Source organism: Aulonocara stuartgranti, assembly GCF_965226115.1.
Source record: "Aulonocara stuartgranti genome assembly, chromosome: 17".
Taxonomy (NCBI): Eukaryota; Metazoa; Chordata; class Actinopteri; order Cichliformes; family Cichlidae; genus Aulonocara; species Aulonocara stuartgranti.
The window spans coordinates 13,661,706-13,686,585 of NC_138953.1; the positions used below are offsets into that span (position 1 = coordinate 13,661,706).

A 24,880-nucleotide genomic window follows, 5' to 3' on the forward strand; every position below is an offset into this window, starting at 1 on the left:
GTTGGAGCAACATCGGGGTCAGTGGCAGTTTGACTCCTCTGGTGCTGCTCAGCATTGGCGACCTCGCGCTGATGACATAAACACGTCTGCTCTAGTAAAAACATGTCAAAGGAGTTAAGTGTGTGGGTGTGCGTACAATATGCCTTAAGTTTATTGCTCATAACAGTTTAAATGCAACAGATACACATAATAAGGGTCTATTTTTTGGTTTGTTTTGCAGAAACTACACTGCAGGGTTTTTTTTTATGTTGTATCAAATCATAAGACATCTTAAGCAAACATCTAGAAACGAGTGTCACAACTCAACAATCTTCAAGCATTCACTAGACCAGGTATTTGCATATAAGGAAACACCAGTCAAATGTGATAAGGATCCACAAATCTACTAAACACAGTCCACAATCCACAATGTATATTTTGTCTTGTCCCCATCCCCTCACCCCTAACCGGTCGCAGCAGATGGCCGCCCCTCACTGAGCCTGGTTCTGCCAGAGGTTTCTTCCTGTTAAAAGGGAGTTTTTTTCTTCCCACTGTGGCCAAATGCTGGCTCTTAGGCCGTGAGATGACTGTTGTTGTAATTTGGTGCTGTATAAATAAAGTTCTATTTGAATTAAACACTGAAAGAGACCTAAAGCTAAAGAACGATGAAATACTTTTAGTTTTTTATACTTTGATGTACTTTTCTCCCATGCTGAAGCAGAAGCTTTGATGGTTTGTAGAACATAGAAAGCTGTGATGTTAAAACTAAAATGAACAATCAGCACACATACATGGTTGAGAGGACAATTTCAGTGGGTCAGATTAGGCTGAAACTACTTCTGTTTTTTTGTTTTTCTTTTTGGGCCAGGTTGTAAATATACTATAAAGTTGGATATTAGGATTACACGTGGGAGTCTAGTGGGATTAAGAGCAATCTTTTTAAATATTTTGCACTGCTTTCATTTTTTCATTCCCCAGAGGTTACCAATTCATGGAAACTCAAATTCCCCACCCACCCTTAGGCAGGACTTGGCAAATGTGGGGAGGAAGAAAGCTTTAACAGGAAACATTCACAGTGCTTAGGGCACTCCTCCTGCTTAGGGCAGTTAAAGTTTTTTGCTTATGAGAAAAAATGTAAGTTTCTCATGATTTTTACATATAAAAGGACCTCAGTGGGTATTCGTTTGTGTCTTTTCCCACCCTCACCCACCTCACCCCACCCCACCGAAGGCTTTGGTGAGAGAAAAGGAATGTTTCAACTCCTGTCACAGGAAGACCCGACCTCTAAACATTCATCAGTGCTGTGAAAATGTGTGTGTGTGTGTGTTTACCACTGGTGTGGAAATGCCATGGCATTGCGGAGCATCCTGCGTGACAGGTTGTCATGGCAACACGACAAGAATACACGCTGACATGTAACCAAGGTTGTGTTTTTCAGCGGGTAAATGATAAACCAGTAACCCCCACCCTCGTTCTTCTTCTATTAGCTTTGTGATCTGTGCTGATTGTGTGCAATCACCACAGAGGATGTCAATATTCCACTTGTTGATAACCGAAAAATTTACAACTCTGCGTGTGTGTGTGTGTGTGTTTACCACCTGATGGAATCTCCAATATGATCAAAGACGCCCGGTCAGGAGTGCCAAGGTAAACACTTACACACAGCGAGATAAGCGACGGAAATGGTCTTTTTTGGACCTCATTTACAGCTGTGGTGTAGTGGAACGGCCGTCTATCTGCAGCCTGAATCAGACACTGCAGAGCTGAGATGATGACGGCAATGAGGCTGACCGAGACACTTTGAAGGGTTATGGATAGTTTTACTACACTGCTTACTCAATGACTCTGTGTGTCATAGAATCACTTACTGTAAATGTTGCTGTCATTTCAACACTGGAGCGTAGGAGGAAAAACACAACCTGACTGCCAAAACAGCGTTTGTGTGTATTAACTGCATAGATGTATGCAACATTTTAACCCCTCTAAGGATGATCGGATAGTGTCATCACCCTGCTGGGGGTGGACTCTCAAGTTTGTGAGTGTGATAACTCAAGGATGAGGCGCTTTAGGATTTTCAAAATGATACCAGCTGCATCTACTAGAAGGCTGAGTGGCCGTCAGCATTGTTATACTAACTTGCAGACATATTTGTATTTGTCTACAAATGTCGGTAACTACAGTTTGTATGGGAGTCAGACCAAACAAAGTGATGAACTAGCAGCTCGGCATCAAACATGGATTGCATTGGCCACATCCACCCAAGAACCTAACTAGCCTAAGGCTGTTAAAGAGAAATTTAAGGTATAGTAGTGCTGTTAGATCAAAAATATAATACACTAAGACATATGAAATCATCATTAGAAGAAAAACAACACTGTAAACACACAACATTGTTGGAGAGGAGTTGCTCTATACAATGGTCCCTCGCTATAATGCGGTTCACCTTTGGCAGCCTTGCTGTTTGTTTGTTTTTTTACAGCACATTGTGTTCTGCGTCCTGATTGGCTCTAGACCACTGTCAATCAATCTCATGCCGTGTCTCCTGTACAGTACATGATGCATTCAGCGTGTCAAATTTACATAAATCTATGATCGCTAGCAGTGTGTGACTCTGAGGTGCTGTACGTTTACGTACATGTATGTTTGTAAGTTTTCTCCCCAACAAACACAACAAAATGTTGATGAAACGTTTTGCACTGTCAAAAGCAACCGCGGGTGCCTTTGGTTTCATTCTATAATACTGGACTTAATTTTCTACAAAGGTTTGAAATTTGAGAGTGTTTAAACAAGAGAGAAAAGTGTGGAAATGCTCATGCCTGTCTGAGAAAAGTGTATAAAGTGTGTAGTGAGTGGCTTTACAGCCTTAAACATCTATAATAATTGTAAAAAATAAAGTTGGCTACTTTGCGGATTTCACCTATCGCGGGTTATTTTCGGAACGCAACTCCAGCGATTAACGAGGGACCACTGTATCTCAATCTTGATGTCTTATTCGTGACTTGGGTAAGAGCAACACTTACACTCTTGCTACTACTCTTCCATCACACAACACCCTGACACTCATCTCTATCCATTCCACCCGGCCTCCACTCTGTTCTCCACCTTATGTTTTATACACTCTCTTTTTTTTTCAATGGTTGACCCCAGGTATTTAAACTCATCTACCTTAACTATCTCTACTAGCTGCATCCTCACCTTTCCAACTGCCTTATTAACATTCACACACATGTATTCTGTTTTGTTTCTGCTGACTTGCATTCCTCTTCTCTCCAGTGCATACCTCCAACTTTTCCAGATTCTTTTCCATCTGCTCCCTATTCTCATTACAGATTGCACAATGTTCTCTGTGAACATCATAGTAGATGAAGACTCTGGCCTGACTTCATCCGTCAACCTGTCCATCACCATTGTACAAGATGGCTTGGATTCAAACCTTCCCACTCTCACCTTGGACCGATCTGTCACTCCTACCAAGCACCTCGCCACAATCTCTCTATCCTCATACGTGTTCTGCATCACTGTCACATACTTCTTTGACTTCCTTATGCAGTACCACAATGCTTGTGAACTTATATGCTTTCTCTAGATCCACAAGGACACAATGCTACTCTTTCTGATCATCGAACACTAAATCTATAGTGCTCTTTTTTTTTCTTTTTTTTTTTAGCATGATGCCACACTGCTGATCTTAGCTTGAACAAGTCATTCCCGTATCTTCATGCTATGGTTTATCAACATTATCCCATTGTAATTACTACATCTCTCTACATCTCTGGTACCAGAAAACTTTTTCTTCATTCAGACATCTGCCCAAACTCCAAGACTGTGTTAAATAATGTGCTTAAAAAGTCCACTGTCTCCCATTTACTCTCTAGTCCCTTAACCTCAGCACACCTCTTCACAGTTACCCTCACTTTCTACTAATCCTCTGTGCTTCCAGTACTGCTGTGTTATTACATCCATCCTCTCTCATTTTCATGATCAATGAGTTGATCAGTGTACTTATTCCATCTTCTCAACACATTGTCTTAATTTGTTAGCACATTTCCGTCTCTGCCCCTAAGCTGCCACACAACCTTTCCAGCTCAATGATTCTATCTATCCACTTGATATAAGTTATTTTCACCTTCCTTCGTGTACAGTTTCCTATAAGCTTTTTCCTTTGCCTTTGGCACCTCTCTCTTTGCTTTACTCCTATCCTCCCAGCTACTGTGGTCCCTTCGCTATAACGCAGTTCACCAGCAGTTCGCACCGAAATTCGCGGCCTCCCTGTTTCGAGGATTTCTTTTGTGCAATTTTGCATGGTTTTTTTGTGTTCTGCGTCCTGATTGGCGGTAGACCATTGTCAATCAATCTCGTACCGTGTCTCCTGTACAGTACAGAATGTGTTCAGCTGGTCAAATTTACATAAATCTTCGATTGCTAGCAGTGTGACTGAAGTGCTGTACTGTATGTTTGTAAGTTTTCTCCCCAACAAACACATGTTGAGGAGCCTTTGGGTGCCTTTGATTTCATTCTATAATACTGGACTTGTTTTTTAACGAAGGTTTGAACTTTGAGAGGGTTTAAACAAGAGAGAAAAATGTAAAAATGCCCATGCCTGTCTGAGAAAAGTGTTTAAAGTGTGTATTACAGATGTTTTACAAACATCTGTAATAATTGTAAAAAATAAAGTTGGCTACCTCGAGGATTTTTTTTAGAATGTAACTCCCGTGATAAACGAAGGACCACTGGCCACATGGCTAGGAGTACATCCTCCACCTTGCCTAGCCTCATTTTCCACCATTTAATCCACACCTCTGCTCTCTGCCTTCACTTCACTGCTTCTTGATTACCAAAGTCATCATGCAGGCTACCATCCGATGCTGCCTAGCCACATTCTCCCCTGACAGCACAGTGCAGTCTCCTATCACTTTGTTATTTTCAAAATGATCTCATTCTTTTGTGATATTTTCTCTACTGTGAAATCCTGAAGAGTTTTAAGACTCCAAGAAATCTGAACTCAAGGGTTCTAAAACTCTAGGTATCAGTGAGTGTCAAAGATCATACAGTAATGTTTTTAAGCTTTAAAGGGCTTCACATTATACAGTCAGGCACAAGACAAATTGTAGAGCTCAAGCACATGAGTCATCCTTAAGGTTTGTTGTTGTTTTTTCAGGTTTTATCAAACCCATATGAAGCCCTAAATCTTCAAATACTTTCAGTGGACAAAACATTACAATGAGTTTCCAAGAAAAGCGGTTTCACAACCAAGCTTCTGCAAGGTTGTGAAACCAAATGCTTCCTAAGGAGCCCAAAACACAAACTACTCTTTTCTGATTAGCTGAGGAAAAAAAACATCCTCCCACTAGATTGTTTCTCATCACAGATTTCCTCAATGCCTGAGTGTTATCTTCTGTCTTCTACAATATGTTTTTCCTACAAGCACATCAGCCCAGATACAGGCAGGGTCAGTGAACTCCATGTTGTGTAAGAACTGCAGTGACCCCTGCTAACCTACTCGTACCACTCCTTCGTGTTTGGTCTCTTCTGAACAACCATGAAGATGGAATGTGACGAGGTGCCAGAAAACAGCTTTAAACATGCAAGAAATGTTGTAATAACCTCTACAAACAGAGCAGATCAATGTGACCTGCTGTAGATTGATGAATCCTTTGAAAAACATAGCAGCATAACAATAGTTTGACCTAGAGACTTACATCTGTAAGCACACACAGAGAACCTCCCATCACAACTGTTACAAAACACATATTTCCCCCTTACCCTAGTCAAGCAGGTAGTGTGGAGTTTATTTGTCAAGACTTTGAAATATGTGAAGTTTCTGCCTCCACCCCAAAACAATAGAGGTGATATTTTGAGGGGATGCACAGAGGCAGATCTTTCAAAGAACCACATGTTGGTTTCTTAGGATAATCCACAGGCAAACCTGTCCTGTGGATTATCCTGCATATGGTTTCTGTAATGCAAGATGCAAGCTACTGGATTATAGGCATTTTCAATACTTTAAAGTCACAAATTAGTACTCAGCTATGCTGTTACTTTATAGTAAAAAACAAATCCTGGAATTTAAAGCAGAAATCATCTACACTATGTCTTGTGGTGAGAAAATAAGGCTTGTGTTTTTTGTTATTGGGGTGAAACAATCTGTCTCTATCTGTTATGGTTACTGATGAGACTGTTGACAGCCTGTTGAACTTCCCTTTTACAAAGGTTGTTTTTATTCCTCTGGTTAAAGAGATCTAACAAGCCACTTCCAAGAAACATGAAAGCAGTGCGCTGACCGTGGCTCAGGGGGTTGGGAAGCGTAACTGGAAGGTCGCCGGTTCGATCCCCGGGCTCTCTGTCTTGGTTGTTGTGTCCTTGGGCAAGACACTTTACCCTACTGGTGTTGGCCAGAGGGGCCGATGGCACGATATGGCAGCCTCGCTTCTGTCACTCTGCCCCAGGGCAGCTGTGGCTACAACCGTAGCTTGCCTCCGCCAGTGTGTGAATGAATAGTGGCATTGTCAAGCGCTTTGGGTGCCTTGAAAAGCGCTATATAAATCCAATCCATTATTATTATTGAAATAACTTTAAACCTCCATGAGTTTGGATCTATGTTGGAAAAATGCCATAAAGCATCCAAACTATAATATATATATTTAATATATAATATATGTTGCAAGCAAAGTTAATTTGCTTTGTTTAATTTGATATCTACCCCTCAAAGAGCAGTAGTTACCTCTTTGAGCATAAAATGTGAAGTTATTTCCAAACGCTGACATTTTTTGACACAGGCTGTGGCTGTAACTTGTGAGGCATGTCACGTGTTTACATTTCCCTGTCACAATGTAAGTACAGTTAATGTGAGAGGTGGACTGTCACACACTGAGATTAAAGGATCTTGCTTGAGAATAGAGATTATGGCTAATATTGGACTGTATATGAACGATGTTGAAAACTTAAGCAAAACCTGCATTCTTTATAAAGGTCAGCAGGGGGCGACGCCTTTTGTGTTTTTCTTTTTTTTTCTCCCCTTTTCCTGACAGGTTTCTGGTCTCAGTCATTAGTTTCATCATTTAATGAACAAAAATTATATCCATTTTATAAACAGCATAGTCAAATAGGAAGATAAAGCATGAAAAGCTATTGGGCAGGCTGTTGCATGTCAAGTGATCTGAGTCATCAGAGTAGAAAAAGTAGTCTGTTTACCATGTACCTGCTGTAAAGTCCTAGCTTTCATATACTGTTTCATATTGTTTACTAATGAGTGGGTGGTGACACATTTAACGTTTGCAGTTGGATTTTTATTCTTTTATGATGTAATCACCATTGCAACCTGTGTAGCAACAAATTTTTGGCTTATTAACATATTGCCAGTAGTCGAGCAAAGCTCGAAACACTGGAAAATACAAAATCCACAAATATTGGTTTGTTTACAAAGTTTTATTTTGATCTAATTCTTCATGTATTATGTAATAGCTTCAGTGTATTTAGTATAAGGGGAAAAAAACCTTGAAACATTTTGACTCATATCCAATATGTACATTAATGTAACTGAAATACTTTTTATAAAAAAGATACAAAACTCTTTCCTTGTGCCCAGGACACCACTGCCTTAAAGGATCAATTGCATACAGTATCTAGACACATCAAAATCAACAGTAGGCTACTTAATTCAGAAGCAATATAACTGTAGTTGGTAGTGCAGCTGTATAGTTAATAAAACTGTACAATCTGTTGCTTTGACTTTGTGATGACTTCATGAGCAGAAGTTGGTTTCGGTTTGCATTACACTGTCTTGATATTGATGCAGAAATACAACACCTCAAATCAGAGAACATATTAATTACTTTTGGTTTGAATTCATTTCCTCTCTGTCTTGGTGTTGGAATAAAACAATTAACCTGGAAAATAAAACACAACATTGTCCTTTTAATGTAAATCAAATGTATCTTTCTTAAACCTCTGTATGATTGGACGAGTGTGTTATGTGAGTGTATTATTCACCCCATTTGGAGATAATAAAGTTAAAAGACAAAAGGAGTTAAGCTGAACCTTTGTCAGTATCACAAAGGGTGGTGAATGTGTTTATTCGCTGTTGCTCTTCCTAACTGTACATGAGCCTTCAGTCTCTATTTACTCAAGTGGGGATTCTTTGATGTGGATGTTTTGGACAGATCGTTCTATTGTGAATAAAGAAAGGATCTGCGGACATAGGTTGGATGGAATGTAGGGGAGGAGTGTATCTTAAGTAACCATGAGTCTGGATGGAAAACTCCATTCTGTTGCACAGGGAGATAATAACAGCTAATCCTACCAACACAACTCCCCTGACCCATTCATGAGACTGTTTCCAGTTAACTTTGCCAAGTGCAATCCTCTGGCTTGGGCTTCCTCCTACTTCTCATTAGAGCCGCAGCGAAGAGGGAAGCATTGCAGCTAAACACACAGAGTCACTCAGAAAGAGAGAGAGAGGAGGAAACTAAACACAATGGATGCTGGCGCATGGGAGACTGGATTTCCTGGGTTTCCCACACAAAAGTGTACGATCACAAGCTCACAAACATATACACTCATTTGGAAACACACTGTCCGACACACACACGTGAGCTATCATGTAGCATGCCAAGATGCTCGGGTCTAACGGATAAATCCGTTCCCCTATTCACAACCTTAAAGTGGTGAGAGCAGCCCCCGATGCCAAACCCCAATCTATGATCTGCACTGGCTGTTTAATAAGACATAAATGATCCGATTAAGGAAATCTTGTGAGAAGGGGAGGAGAAGAAAAAGAACAACTTTGCTGGGGATTAGCGTCGTTGTGCCCACTCACATCATATTCCTGACTGCTGATTCTGACCCCTGGTACTACTGTTCTGTGAACAACTAGAGAAAGGGAACACAGAGCACAGAGTTACAGAACAAAACTAACTAGAAATAAGGGCGAGAGACGACAAAAATGTAATAACATGCTGCCGTGGTATATAAATACATGGGGAGTGAAAACAGGTGTGTGGAGAAGAAGTATTCAGTGCCCTGCGTAAAGTCCTGCAGCCTATTGCAACATAACTAAGGGACGCTTCAGGATCACCTGATCCAGCTTTAACTATAAGCTTCATCAAAAAATAAATTATACGTTTTAAGCCTCCTACTTTTAGAAACTCTAGGAACTACAAGTAAGCCAGCTGTCTGACAGCAAAATGCTCTATTAGGATAATATGGTACTATAAGCTATGACGGGACCTGATTATTCAAAGCGTGTGTGTGAGAAGAAGGATTGCAGGGATTGGGAGCCAATGCGGAATAGGAGAAATATAATCTAGGTTTCTAATTTTTGAAATATTGTACAGATGTATTTAAGTATTGTTTTTGTATTTATGTATTTAAGACCAAGTAACAACTAATTAACTATTTTAATTGTTAATTAATTGTTTTGATCATTTGGCTTCATAGACAGATATAACTGGGTATCATCAGACATATTAATCCTTCTGTAACCAGGTTTCTGTAAGGCAAATAAACCAGTCTATTAATCAAATATTAAATCATTTACTAATGTGAAGTTGGAAGACAGTCCTCTAATGTTGAATAGTCCACATTTGTGGTGATTGATTTTGGCTGGTGGATAAACAAACTGGAAGTCTAATTTTAAAAACCCAAGCAGGATCCAAAAACTGTCCTGGTTGAAAATCTTGTATTTGACACCGTCTCAGCCCAGCCCACTCCCACATGGACTTTGTTTCTCTATGTAATGCCTCGCTTGACATCCTCAGGCCCTTTATAAAGCTTTCTGGAAACTTTTCTTCAAAAAGGAAATACACCCAACTTCTTTCAAAGATGCGTAGAAAAAGTTCTGAAGAATGTGGGATGTGGGAAAATATTTAAAACAGATGGAGTCTTCGTCACAATATATATCAACACTGGAGAAACAGTTTTGCAGGTCCTACATTCAAAGTCTGGGCTTCCAAAGGACTTTTTAAAATTCAAGATCTCTATCATCTAAACTGATGATTTTGAAGAATTGAAGCATAATGCTGCTTTAACGGGAAGCTTCTTTTTCACTCAAATAGCTACACCTAAGAAGTTTTGTAAAAGCAGGTGGACTCAACTCAGTAGACCCTCGACAAGCACCTGATGAAACACAGATCATGCAGGAATTTTTGTGAAAGTGCGTGAAATGTTCCATTCTGTCCATCAGAAAGTTAACATTACAACCTGAGAGCATGAAACAAAGACTTAGTCACTTAATCACTTTGTGCTGGAGCTCAGACTTTGATTATACACCTCTAGTTAATGTTAGCATATGTAAGTCCTGCGAAATTAAATGTCAGAAAGATTAAAACATTTTGAGCAAGAGGTCAAATTGACACATGGGGAGATTATTTCAAAACAAATCCCAGTAGACCCAAAGCTATTTTTACAGGTTTTGTATCCAAAAGGACACAATTATAATAAAAATGAACAGACACTAACGGACGTCAGACTTTGAAATGCCAAAAACACAATGGTATTGTATTAGAGGGAAGAAAATCCAAACTTTACACACATCAAATGATGCAAAACCTTCCTCTAGAAACACACTGTAAAGAATTTGGATCTGGCAGAGGGTAAATCAGGACAGCTGTTTGTTTTGGACCTCACCAAAACTTGTTGTAAGTTGGATGTCAGTTTGGTGTTGGTGTTTTTAGAATCTCTGCTGTTTTCTTTTTGTTTCTTTTTTATTTAGATAAAAATAATACTATAAAAAAGTAAATGAAACAAATGTGGCCATTAGATATAGATATATTAGATATAGGCTACATTAAAAAAAAGTAAGATAAAGACACGAACAGCTTTGCAAATTGCGTAAACATTATAGACAATATGTGTTTATAAGTGTGTTCCCCTTGCCTCATACATGGTGAGAAGTATGAATGATTTCCTAAACAGATTTTTCTGTGGCATGGATTGCTTTGGATGGGCTCCCCATATTGTGGAGACGTTTCTTGAGGGATCGTCTGCATCTCAATCAAACATTTCCAGGTTTTCACTACTTTGATTGATCCTGCTGACATCTCTGCAGTTTCAGACCTAAGAAAGATGGACTGTATATGGCACTTTTCTATTTGAACACTCAAGGTACTTTCTTCTGAAAACTTCATTCGCGCACACATTTAACATAACATTAACACCCTCACATGGATGCATTGGAAGCAACTCAGAGTTCAGCATCTTGTCCAAGAACTAGAGGAGACGAGGATCGAACCTCCAACATTCTGATTGGGAGACAACCCGCCCTCCTGAGCAGCAACTGAAGACTGAGCTGAAATTTCTGAGCATAAACTTGAGTCTGTTTATTACCTTACTGTACACTCCTGCACGTATGTCTTACCAGAGATCATAGATGCACTGTTAGCCATCTCTCCCACAGTCTGTGATTCTCTCTCTCTGTCCAGTCTCCTTGTTCCTTTCTGCAGGTATCTCAGGCTGCAGAGCTGCGTGTTCCTGCTCTGTGGTTAATGGCCTCACTATCCAGCCACGCTTCGATTGTTTGTTGCATTGAATGTTATTTGTTACCTCTACACTCTTTTGTTCTCTCACTGCTTTCTCCTCATCCTGTACCTGGTATTTCCAGAGGATTCTTCCTGATAAAAGGGAGTTTTAGTGCTGGCACAAAGAGGATTACTGGATAGTTGGAGGTTCCATTTGTAATTCTATAGAGCCTTTAAAATATAAAGTTCACTGTGATTACTATTATTGTGCATGAAGACAATAATAAGTACATAGAGGCAATTCAAGCAGTTTTTCAGGAGAAGTAGATAGAGAGTAGCATTATTCAATTCAATTCAATTTTATTTATATAGCGCCAAATCACAACAACAGTCGCCTTAAGGTGCTTTATGTTGCACAGTAGATCATACAATATTAGATTCAGAGAAAACCCAACAATCATTAACCACCATCCACAGCCATGTAAGAATCTGGTGATTGTTTTGCACCATAAGCTGTAAGTAATAATGTATAGTATGACTGTATAGACACAGATTTGCCCACATTGTTGTATCTTTATGCCTGTCATGAAAGGTTGTTCGTTTTTTATTATTGCTATCAAAACACTTCCTTTTTGTTCTTATGTAAAATGAAAAGATAAGACATAATTGAGGCTGATCAAACGATAAGACACTGAATGCATATTTTTTATAATATGTGATAACCGTGAAGTAAATAGTCTTCCAGTCACAGATACGGTAACTTATGGGTGTTAGATTGACCAGCTTCAACCAAACAAAATTCCTACTTGCAGAAGTGCTTGGTGGATTTTAGGAGGCTAACAGATGATGTCATCAAGACTGAATGGCTAATTATTAGTTGAGACCCACTGAAGGGAATTTCCATCTCATTCTCTAGTGTGGTTTTTGTCCCGTCTCCCTCCTCTCACACCGCACTGAGCCAGATGGGTAAACTTCCCTGAGCCTGGTTCTGCTGAAGGTTTCTTCCCGTTAAAAGGGAGTTTTTCTTTCCACTGTCACTGACTGTTTGCTCATAGCCAACCAGCTAATTTTTGGGGTTTTTGCTGTATTATTGTACAGTCTTTACCCTATGTTATAAAGCGCTTTGAGGGGACTGTTGATGTGATTTGGCGCTATGTAAATAAAAGTGAATAATTAAATTGAAATGAAATTCTCATCCCCAAGACATCAATCAAGATGTCAGTGTTATGACGGTAACAAGTGTGGATAATTATGTCACAAGATCTCTTTGTCATTTGTGCCATGGGTCACTGTGTCTGACTGAAACCCTTTAAATAACCTATTCCTCTGCAGACAAACTGTTAGCTGTTTGACAACTACTCATTCAAAAAGAATTTTTCATATGAAAAGAAAGTTGGAGATTGGTCTGCAACGATTGTTCTTATTTTCCTCAATCATTGATAAATAATAAGATGTTCTAGCTTTACGGAGGGCTTTCTTATAAAGCAACAAACTATTTCTCCAGGCTAAATGATGATCTTCTAAATTTGTGACACGCGATTTCCCCTCCGGCTTACGACTTGTCTGTTTTAGGCTACGTGTTTGAGAATTATACCAGGAAGTACTTCTGATTTGAGGCTCTATTTTTCACAGAAGCTACAGTATCCAGTGTCATACGTAGTGAGGCAGTAAAATTATTAACAAGATAATTGACTTCTGTTGGAGTAGTGTTCAGGTAGCTGCTCTGCTCTGTGTTGGTACAGGGCATTGAAGACGATAACAGTGTTTGGATTATATTCTTAAACTTAGTTACAGCGCTTTCAGAAAGACATCAGATTTAAATGTTGTCATGTTGTCAATGTTCTGAAATGATCAGAACAGAGACGGTTTTCAGGAAACACTGTTCATATGTTAAAACAAGATCTAGAGTGTGATTAAAGTGGTGGGTGGGCTCTTTTACACCCTTTCTTTACTCTAATAGGGACCACAAATTACAAAATGAACAGCATCTAGGATATAAGAGTTTGCTTAGGTCACAGATCAAAGCAGTCAAGGGCCATTTTCATATAGACTTCTATACAATCTGACTTATTTTGAATTCAGACAATCTGTCTCCTGCTGGCCATTGGAAAGAATACAGCTACTTCCACGTTCTTTTCATTTTTCATAGCTGAAAGTTACGTTCCTCTGTTATATGCAGTCTGTGTTTTCAGAATTCGTTTATATAACTTTATTTGTATAGAAGCTTTTGTCTCAACAAAAGCTTAGATTTGAGATTAGGGTGATTCCAGGTCCTGCACAGCTGACTGACAATTAATACAATGTTGAAAAGAGCTGAACAGAGTAAATAAAAGACAAGTATAAATCTCATAATTTTGTAAAAAAGAGAAAAAAACAACATGTTATTCAATCAATATTTACTGTGAACAGCCTTTGACTATAAGGCAGCATGCATTTTCCTCTTGCACGGTGTTTCTTGTTGGGTCCTTTGGGATGACTTTGTTGAATTTGTTATCGTATTCTCATGTAATCCTGGACTGACTCATGGAGAGAGTACTGTGGGGGCCAGACCATCTGTTGCAGTACTCCTGTGTCATCATGCCACAGATGTTGCCTGATTAATAACAAACACGTACTGATGGTGTTAATGTGTGACAGATGAGAATCTAAACACATTAAGTGGATGTAAAACTTTTGCACAGTGCTGTATGTAAACCTCAGAGAACTTTCAGCGTCAGCGCTCGTGCAGGTGTGCGTTCCTTGAGTGGGTGTGATTGCAAACAGCCCTGTTTTTCTCATCCCTTCTGTCGTGGAATCCTCCCCCCTCCACCCGCCTCTCCCGACGCCCTCAAGAGGGCAAGGTTTAAATCACCTTAAGTGAATCTGGGGGACCAGCATGCGTGTTTGTGTATGTGTCAGTGTGTGCTTGCGTATATATGTGGGCGTGAGTAGCTCCTGACAGAACCAGACTGTTTTTCCCGTTGCTCTTTGTCAAAGGTAAACATTCCAGTCTTGGGACGTTCAATGCCATGTGCCGTTTGATCTCCTCATCATGTGACACCTGAAAGAGATAGAAAGCCCTTCTTATCGTGGATCTCCCAAACACAAACCCTGCAGAAAGCACACGGGGAGGGGGGCTTTGTGTTCAGGGTCTCCGGCTTGTTAGGGATCTGGCTGCGTTCGTGTGTTTTTGAAAAAGTAGGGCCGACTCTGACCTGAGATAACTCTGCTCTGTTTGACCAGTCCGCCTCTCTGATCTGACAGCAGAAGAAAACCCCACACAGCCTGGCAGCTACCACATGTAGCTTTTCTATGAGAATACTTCACATGTTTTAATGCCTCATGTCTCTCCCACTTTATATCAACCTTTAATTACACAGATGTGTGCTTTAAAGCTATGTAAGGCAATATCACACAGTATCACAAGGACCAGCTTTAAACAGGGGCATTTGGGGGCTTGTAAAAAAATATTTTGAACTGTTTAGGATTAAGGAACATTCTTTATTATTTTTTTAAAAAAGCAAAGAACATTTGGGTCACATGAAAATAAAAAGTGCAGCCAGCTCCCAGCGACCCTGGAGACCAGATTCCCTCACAAGGACATAGACTGCAAGCATCATCCTGAAATCACAGTTCAGCTGAGGACAGATGCTGCACATACCCCAGGAAACATGACTTTCATAACTTTGATGACAGCGTATTGTTTGAACAGGTAAACTGGCAGCAGGGGAGATAAGTGGCAGTTAACACTGAAGTTAAAAAAATGTTCAGCACAACTTTATGTCTGCTCATTTGGTGACTTTGTTAAAAAAACAAACAGAACAGGAAGCACTTCACTCCCTGGGAAGTATTTACTTTTAAGTGAATAGTATTGTATTTTGTATCTATTCATGCTGTTTTCTTTGTTCTCTTTAAACATACTTTAAGAAATTTGTAGTGGAGTAAAACTCAGATAAGGGAAGCATGACAGATGTTTACTGTTATTACACAGTGACGCACTGGTGATGCAGGAGTAGGTCATGGATAACTGATTTGTAAATAAGTGGACATGAATAACTTGAGCTGCAGAATTTTAGGCTCTGTTTTGCAGATAAAAGACATTTTATGAAAGGTTGGGCTAATTTGACCTTGAAGCAGAAGTCAGAGGTCCAAACTAACATTATGTTTATCCCAATATTATTCCTAGATATCATTCCTTATACATCTATATGGTGTCAATTTAAACAATGGCAGGAAGAAACATGGTTTTAAATAGCTCTATATTGCATTATTATAACTTTGACCTTCAGGTTAATTTATTGACCTTGAAGGAGAGGTCAGAGGTCAGATGTGACATGACATTTTAAATCATTATACGATGCTTTGTATATATTTTTACAACACACACCACCTTATATTTTCAAAGTTAGAAGTTTGTCCAGTTTTCACCTATAAATCATTACAGTAAGCTGACTTCGGAGACCTTGGTGGAAGTAAGTCACATGTTCATGGATCATAACATGACCGAACTCTACACCCATACAAAGTTTTATCAGAATTCGTTCAAAACTATGTTTGCAGACAGAATGGCACGCATGCACACAAAAACTACCAAAAGCATAACCTCCTTGGTTGCAGTAATAACATTAATAAGTGGAAATGTACTGCTAATAGCACTGGCACTGCATCTGTAAAATAATGTCCAATATTATGAGTACTACTCTGCAGCATTATGAATAAAACGATATCGAACTGTTTGAAAACTTGGTTAAAATCCTTTGATATGAAATTATACACTCTTGTAAACTATATACTCCTGTAAAGTTTAAAAAGCTTTATAGGAGTTTTTGTTTTTTAAACTTTACACCAGGACTGTTTTGTTATGCTGACATTACATTAGATTAATGGGATACTGTATTATGTGCACATTGACTATGGATTATGGTTCAAAGCCCCAGAGACAGCTGAACTTTTGTCAGGAACATTAAAGAACCTTAGATGTGAGCTGCTTTCCTGTGTAGTAGCTCGTTAGGATTGAACTAATTGTCTGACAGTTTCAACCCTTTATGCACTAGCCAATTTTTTTTAAGATTAAAAAGGTGTTCCTCATATTCAGTTAGTAATAGCTTCACAACTATGAGACCAAAATAAACAAACATGGACTGTAAGATAATTTGGGCTGAATTGTGATGTTTCTGTTTCCCAGTCAGCTTATCAAACCAGCATTTATCTCCTGCCTACTCAAAACTGTGAATTAAATGCAATCAAGTGCAACTCTCAAAGTGATATATGAGATAAATAAAATACAAGTAAACATAAAATAAAATGCTGTACAGCCCTTGCAAAAGAAAAAAAATATGTTTTGCCAACTCTAAGTCGAGAAAGGATGCTGTCAAAGGACTTCCTGTCCTGTGAGAGTGAGAAAAAATAAACACCATTAGGACATCCTGTAGGACATAGTGTATAAGCTGCACATGTGCACGTGTTTTATTGGTGAATGGCCTGAATGCTGCCTCTGTCCTTTTAACCCTCGTAAAAGGAGCTGCTGTGGCTCAGGGGGTCACCCAGACTTCAGAAGCCATCAGAAGGCCAGTGGTTTGATCCCTCGGCTCCTCAAGTCTTTATGTTTATGTCGAACAAGGAAAAACTAATATGGTCATAGTGCTAACAACAAGTGACTAAAGTGCATACAATAAAGTGCTGCGTGGGAGTAGAGTAAAGGCATTTGAGTACTTAACAGAGGCGGAGCCAGACATTTGAAACACCCGGGGCTTAGCCCTAAAGGGTAGTATGCATGTGGGATTTTTTTTTTTTTTTTTTTGGGGGGGGTAGAAATGACTGAAAGATTAATTGGCTCTGTTTTGACTTTTGTTCAAAAAAGAATGACTTCATATAGGGAAAAATATTTATCACATGTGCAGGACACCTTAAACTAGTTTTTTAATTAAGCAGCGAGGCAGAACAAAGTCAGGGCTGTATCAAGACACAGGGACTAAACCCCAATTCAACCAGACCCAGAACTGATCCGGAATTAAAACAGGACTACAACAGTTCAAAAGCAGGACTACTGAGGACTTAACCAAGACAGAACCAGAATCAGAACTAGATGATAGTAGCACTAAAAATCATCATAGACCTGCACTATATTTATTTTTTTAATTTTACCAAAGTACAATATTTAGATTGAGAAAAGTTTATATAATTATTTTGGCCTTGTTGTGCAAACAAGCTGCATAACTTAATAAATATAGAATTTGAAAAATAGCAAACCTAAAAAGAAACACTAGGTACTAGATACATGAGGACCTATGATACAGTGATACTTTTGGTAAACAACCATTTGACTAACATGTGTGTCTCACCTGCTCTTGTTCATCTCTGTTCTGTCCTCATTCTCCATCTCCCTCTCTCTCCCTCCCTCTCTGTTCCTCTCTCTCCCTCTTTGTGCTGACAATCATCAAATATACAGATATTTACAAACTCTTCAGATAAAAACACTTTTTTAATTGTAACATCAAATCAGACTAAATGTTTATTTTTTTAGATTGATAAATATAAAAACATATTTGTTAACTTTGAGAGTAAAGAGAGAAACTATCTGTATTTCTTAATTGCAAATGGCACCAAATTGTATTCAAAATTGAGCCACACTTATGGAGCTCCACAGTTCTTTTCCTGGTGTTTTGTTGACATCTCTTGATGTTCCCATGTCACAGAAACAGGCTCTGTGTTTTGCCTTATTTGCATCCACAGCTGTGCCACCAGTTTACTCACATGGACTCTACTAACCTATCAGAAGCTTCTTCAGCTCAGAATGGAATCGTCTGGAGTTTTCTTATTATTTAACAATAAACTTAGTGTACATGTACTCCTAAATTTGATGAAAGTGATAAAAATAGCTCTGTCTCTCTTTATTCTGACATTTAACTAATTCAAAATATATTTCAATATTTATCTAAAACAAAAGTTTAATCTAAATTGATGTTGTACAGTAAAAATGTTTTATGTTTTCTCCCTAAAGTGTAAATATCTGGTTACAAATGTGAATATCCTGTTGTGTACTGAAATCCCTCTTGTTTTGCATAGAAATATACTGAACAACATACAAAGCATAATATATAAAATAACATTTACCTGAGTTTTTTCTTTGAAAGAAGCCTCGAATGTCCATTCTTATGTTTCAGTACATAACTGAAACCGATTTAGTCGGGGAGGGTAAGAACTGAAAATATGAAATAAACACACGTAAGCTAAGACTATAAAAAAAATAGCATTTGTTCGGATTTTCATTTCGCCATTTGTTGATTCACTTGAAGAGCAAGTAAAATAATATTGGTCAAGTGATCAGTTTCATATCAATCTTTCGTGATGCACCGTCATATTTACATTATTTGTATGGTACGAATGATTTGCTTTGGTACCTTGTCAAACTTAAGCTCTCCTTAGTATGGCTGGCTCCGTCTCTCCAACAGCGCACTCACGGGCAGCAGCTGCCCCGCCCCCTCGCTCAGTCGCTTAGTGCCTGAGCTTGGATCATACCAATATCAGGGGGGGATTCACGCACAGTCGTAAATTCCCACAGTGTGCACTATGTGCTTCGAATATTGTGTGTACTTTTTGTTTTATACAGTTGTCAGCCAGGCATCTAACTATGAAAAAATTACACTCCAAAATACCCCGGGCTTCTGACAAAACAACCCGGGCTTAAGCCCCGTAAGCCACCCCCCCGCTCCGCCCCTGGTACTTAATAAAGTTTTTAAATATCGTACATAAATACCACTATGTTTAAACCTCACTGGTCTGTTACCAGATGGACTATTGACGTCACCTTTTGGTTTGTCCTGTTTTCAAGCCCTCGAGTTTATAATTTTGGTCATTGTCATCTCATGTTGAAACTGAGGACATCGGACACTCACATCCATACCAACTTGAACATCACACATGGAAACACACACTAAAGTTCTGCTTCACCCTAAACCAGGTCCAAGGACCAGGACTGGCCCGGCAAAGACTCTAATGAGGCCCACTGGATGGTTTTTGGAAACGCTTTAGAGGACATAAATTTTGGATTTCTAACTGTATTTAACATGGCTTTCAGCTTTTACTACTGATAAAGACTTGCCCCATGGCCATTCATATAACAACAAAGTAACTGAGTAACAGACAAACAATTACAAACAATTACACGACAAAAAGATTGCTGTTTTTTAGTATCTCCTATAGAAATATCCTTTTTATTTTCCAAGGTAAAAAAGTTTGGTTAAACTTCTTTACAAGAACAGAAATGGGTGTTTTACCCACTTGAGCTCAAAGTGGGCTGTACGTGGCCCAGAATTAGTTCGTTTTCGTAATGGAACCATAATTCACATATTGAATATGTTTGATTGATTGATTGATTGATTGAATCTTTATTTTGAACATGTTGAAAAAGTACAACAAAATAGAATTAAAAGAGACAAATGAACAAAGCAAAACAAAAGGAAAACGAGCAACCACAACTCCAAATAAAGTTCATGTTCAAAAAGGAGGAGAAAGAAGCATAAGCTTATTTAATCCCACCCCTTTTCCACTATATAGTATCAATAGACTACAAAAATACCTCCTTGCAATTACATTATATGGCATGTGTAATTTTTTTATTTTTTTTTATTTTTTATATATACATATATGTTTCTGTCTATCCATACATACGTATATACACATACGGACATATACACATTTTCACCTCAAGGATACACAACCTACAAATATATATATATATACCCATACCAACATACCCGTGCACCCACACACACATGAAAATGTTAGACAAGAACACCCTATCAAATCTCTACCCTTCCACGTACCCTGTAAAAACCATATCCTTAAACCGCTTTTTAAACTGCGCCATGCTTGGACATTGCTTCATATCATGTTTTGTTCAAGAAGACCTGAAAGTATCTTCTGAGACCATGAATTCAAGATCAAAAATTTTCCCTTTCAGTTTTTTTTTGGGTCAGAATCAGTAATGTAGTCGAGATGTGTTTTCAAAATATGCCAAAACATATAATAAATCTGGGGCTTTATGTGTTCACTTATAAAAAGAGGTTAAAAACACATTTAAACAAGTGGCCTCCCCAAACGAGAAGTAAAGAAACTCTCTACTCATGTGGACTCAGCAGGGATGATATCAAATCAGAGAAGTTGAGAATGAGTATTTATTGGAAAATTATATAAAAGCACATTGTTTACTGTAGCATATGAATGCAGTATTGAACTGACACCTTGCTACTGATTTTTATGTTTTCTTTACAAAAATGTGCGCAAAAAAGTGAATTGGATGTTCAAAATTTCCAGAGGAGGACAACCAGCTCAAATAAACCCCAGGATCCACATATTACATTCAAACAGGACTTCAGCTTGTTAGCTACGAGTCCCCCAAATCTTTATTTCACCCCAGGGCTTGGAGGAACAGAAATCTGGGCAATGAGTTTGAGTGGCTGTTAAACCAATTGGCAGATGATGCAATCTCACAAAGCAGTTACATAGAGATAATGACACCATGCAGGGCATTGCATCAGAAAGTCAGATATTAGGTGATAATTTATCATAGCGTGTAAAGAGGGTTTTTAAATAGGGGGCAGTGTGCACTGGGAAAGGAAAATCTGTTTTTCCTTTAGTGTGTGTGTGTGTGTGTGTGTGTGTGTGTGTGTGTGTGTGTGTGTGTGCTGGGGGAGGAGGGGGGGGGGTCTTTTGGAGGGAACATTCTCACATGCAGTGACAGGACTGAAAATACCTTGCAGCAAGCCGTGAAAATGTGCATGTCGTCCACTGTGGGACCATCAAAGTCCCCAGAGAGCGGCTGGGAGGCCTGGGACGTGTCTGCGGCCACGTCAGGCTAGCCCCCATTCAAAAGCATTGGTCTATTATTATCCCCGGAAACAGATAATTACGACGGGACATTTCCTGGATGAAACTCAAAGGCGTCTCCAGTGCGCGCACGAGGGGTAGACGGGGATCGCATACAGAGAGTCCCGAGCCCTCCAAACGGCGACCCCGTTTCACGGAGCAATTTCTGAAACTGGAGTTTTATTATCTCCTCGCAACGCTCCGATGCTTTCTCATGTCAAAATTAGAGCCACCGGTTCGCTCTCGGAAGGCCCACGCTCCAGGCGCTCAGCGTGGGCGTGCGTAATTTGCGCCCATTGTTGTTATTTTTGCTTCTTCTCCAAAGTTGTGTAAGAAGTTTGTTGAGGACAATTAATAAAAGCCTATTATGAATGGACCAATTCATGAATATTCAGTGTTGTTCCAGAGGAGGTCATCTGCAGCAAAGCCCCCCACTCCAAAAAACAAGGAACTATTTCTCCCCTCAGTCAGTTCATGCGTGTCCTCTTCACAACTTATAGAAAAACAAAAAGAAACAAGAGAAAAACGGCGCTGATAACTCATTGCCCGCGCCTTGTTACTTTAATGTGATACTCTGGAGTTCAGTGTGGCACCCGGGTGAGGAAAGGGGGTCCTTGATTGCAACAGCAAACACTGGTGTCGTCACTCATCGGCGGTACACGCAAAAAGCACTGCCTGTTCCAAACTAAATATTGACGCGAATGTTGTATTCAAATGAGCTGCCTGACCGGACGTGGACGGACCAATGAGAGCCCATCGTATCATTACACCTTCTTTTCAGAAATCATTCATAACGCCGACGCGTCAAAGACTCGCAGAGGAGCCGGCTATAAATACGGCTGCGCGCAACGCACAGTTAGACATTTTCCCAAAATCAAACGAAAGACACAACTGAGGAGCAGGAGGCGACCCGGCTCGTACCTCTGATCATCATCTCTGCCTTGCGCTACATTTCATATTTAGTATCCAGATAACAATGCTGGCCGTGGCTGGATTATGCGTAGGACACGTCGTGACGGCGGCTCTGTGCTCCGTGCTGCTCACAGGGACGCTGGGGTCCCCGGTGGTGGGGCCAGAGCCGATTCGCTGCGCCCCGTGTACTCCGGAGAAGCTGAGCCAGTGTCCAGCGGTGGCGCCCGGATGCGCCGAGGTGTTGCGGGAGCCCGGCTGTGGATGCTGCCTCGCCTGCGCTCTGAAAGCAGGGGAGCTGTGCGGGATCTACACGGCGCCGTGCGGCTCCGGGCTGAGGTGCGTGCCGAGACCCGGCGACCCCCGGCCTCTGCACTCCCTCACCCGCGGACAAGCCGTGTGCACGGAGAGCCCTGTGCCTGAGCCCACCCCCGAGCCCCAGACACAAGGTAAGGCCTATCACCTCCACATTCTCCATCAGTGTTTCAGATCATCTCAGCAAACCCTCAACATTGGGATCTTTTACAGTCGCACTCATTCATTCATTCATTCATTCATTCATTCATTCGTGTTTTCTCTCCAGATCAGGAAGAGCCAGAGCCGTTGGAGATGGACAACGCAGCCATCATCTCGGACCCCGGCTACAGCCACTATCTCCCCGGTCACGGCAGGCCGTACGACCCGCGGGCTGCCGCCGACGCTCAGGAGAGCATGAAAGCCAAACTCATCGCCATCCGCAAGAAGCTGATAGAGCAGGTACTGACACTGGGTCCGCATTACTGTGCTGAAAATCCTCACTGCGATGTGTTGCTAAAAGTTTCTTTGGGAGGTTTGAGAGACGGCTGGTGCGCCACAAGGGCGCGCTCGTGTGCTGTTTGAAATAATGGAAAATGTGTGCGTGTGTGTGTGTCTGCAGACTTATTGAATTTATTGAAGACTTATTATTACAAGTTTGATATGTAGTTTTATGTCAGCCCACGTGCTTGCTGATAATGAGACGCGGCTGATTATACTTTGTTTGTATCAACTGAGATTAACCCATCTCCATCCTGTGTGTGCTGTGCAGGGGCCCTGTCACCTAGAGCTGCAGACGGCTTTGGAAAAGATTGCCAAATCCCAGCAGAAGTTAGGGGACAAGTTAACCAGATTCTACCTCCCCAACTGTGACAAAAACGGGCTTTACAAACCCAAGCAGGTTGGTACCTTCAGTAAAAGGACTGTGTGTGTGTGTGTGTGTGTGTGTGTGTGTGTGTGTGTGTGAGAGAGAGAGAGAGAGAGAGAGAGAGAGAGAGAGAGAGAGCGAGCTCCCAATACCCTGCTGTAATATAATTGTGGGTGAATGAGAGATTTTGTTGTATGTGTGTGTGTGTGTGTGTGTGTACCCAACAAAGGCACTGAATAAGAGGGTTTCTTCTTCCCTTTCTCTGCACAGTGTGAATCCTCGCTGGACGGACAGAGGGGTCGATGCTGGTGTGTGAATTCCTGGAATGGCAAGAGGATTTTAGGTTCGACAGAACTGCCTGCAGGTGCCGAATGCCCTTAAAGAGATCAACCACTGAAGCGGATCGCATGAGAAGAAGAAGAAAAAGAAGACGCAAGCCACTGATGTTTCCTTTATTTTAATATCTGTTTATTTATTGCTCTTGTCCATGGTGGTGTTTAATTCAGGTACACTGTCATTGCGGGACTGTGGGTCCCAACCACCCCGATCCCCTACCCCCCACCTCCTCCTTCTTCAAACACCCATCCCAAAGAGAGAAAATATATTTTTGTTTTTTCTGAAAAGTAGATTTTAATATTAATGTATTTACTCTTCAGCCTTATTTATTTCAATTGTATTGCATTTTATTTGTAATTATTTCATAAGTATTTATATCATCTTGCGTTGCCTTATTGTTATTGTTATATTATAATTATTATTTTTATCTACATGTATAAAGTGTATATATGTATCTTGGCCCTAAGTAGCTCCATTGCTGAGTTGAGCTCGCTCTACCCTTAAGGAGTTGTTTGGAGGTTTGCTTGATGAACCAAGCAAGAACAAAAGCACTGAGTGACCAAATGTCATTTAGAAGTATTTCTGAATGCTGTATCTTTTTAATGTTCCAGTTTGTCCTCGTTTTTGTCTTTGTGTTGTTGCTGTCTTTTTATTATTTTTTGTCAGTGAATGCAAAATTCTCAGTCGGGAACTCCTTAAATACTCAGAAAACGTTCCCCATGATCCCGTGGGGATGCAGATAACATCACAGGCGGCGGCTGCTCACATTCGCCGCCTCTCAGACGGGTATTTCAACATTTACCTACCTCCGATATTTACGTGTCTGTTGTCACCTGTGTAGATGTCATAAAAAAAGATTTGCTACTTTATACATGTTGCCATTCCTCTCTGACCAACAAGAAAAAAAGAGAGAAAAAAAGAGCCCTGCTGTGTGCGCTGGCTCGACTCTAGCCACATGCTGCTGTTGGAGAGAGAATTATTGTTTATGTGAGTCTATTCCAAAGTGACTAACTGCTCACTCGTGTGTATGTACACTTTTGTAATTGAGATATAAGAGAAAGAGAGAAAAAATGGTGATATATTTAATAAAAACATTAACCTCAGCTATGTGCTCCTGACATTTCTTTCCCCACAAGCAGGCTTGTTTTGTGCACTGTAAGGTGGAGAAAACATGAGAATAATAATAACAGCTTCA

The 24,880-nt window shown here is 40.1% G+C and overlaps 1 protein-coding gene and 1 long non-coding RNA gene across 2 annotated transcripts; one reads left to right on the forward strand and one right to left on the reverse strand.

The window, feature by feature from the left end:
- Positions 1-17,190: 17,190 nt before the first annotated feature.
- LOC309692766 lies at positions 17,191-19,119 on the reverse strand. Its single transcript, XR_014272440.1, has 3 exons — positions 18,812-19,119; positions 18,525-18,612; positions 17,191-17,837 (listed from the first exon to the last, which is right to left on the reverse strand). It is a non-coding gene; the product is annotated as an uncharacterized lncRNA (long non-coding RNA).
- A 2,014-nt stretch (positions 19,120-21,133) lies between these two features.
- LOC309692006 (insulin-like growth factor-binding protein 1) lies at positions 21,134-24,788 on the forward strand. The gene is given in 5 exon segments (XM_082510112.1): positions 21,134-22,636; positions 22,771-22,943; positions 23,254-23,382; positions 23,620-23,727; positions 23,729-24,788. Coding segments are annotated over 5 exon segments (810 nt in total). The 5' UTR covers positions 21,134-22,254; the 3' UTR covers positions 23,747-24,788.
- The last annotated feature ends 92 nt before the right edge of the window (positions 24,789-24,880 follow it).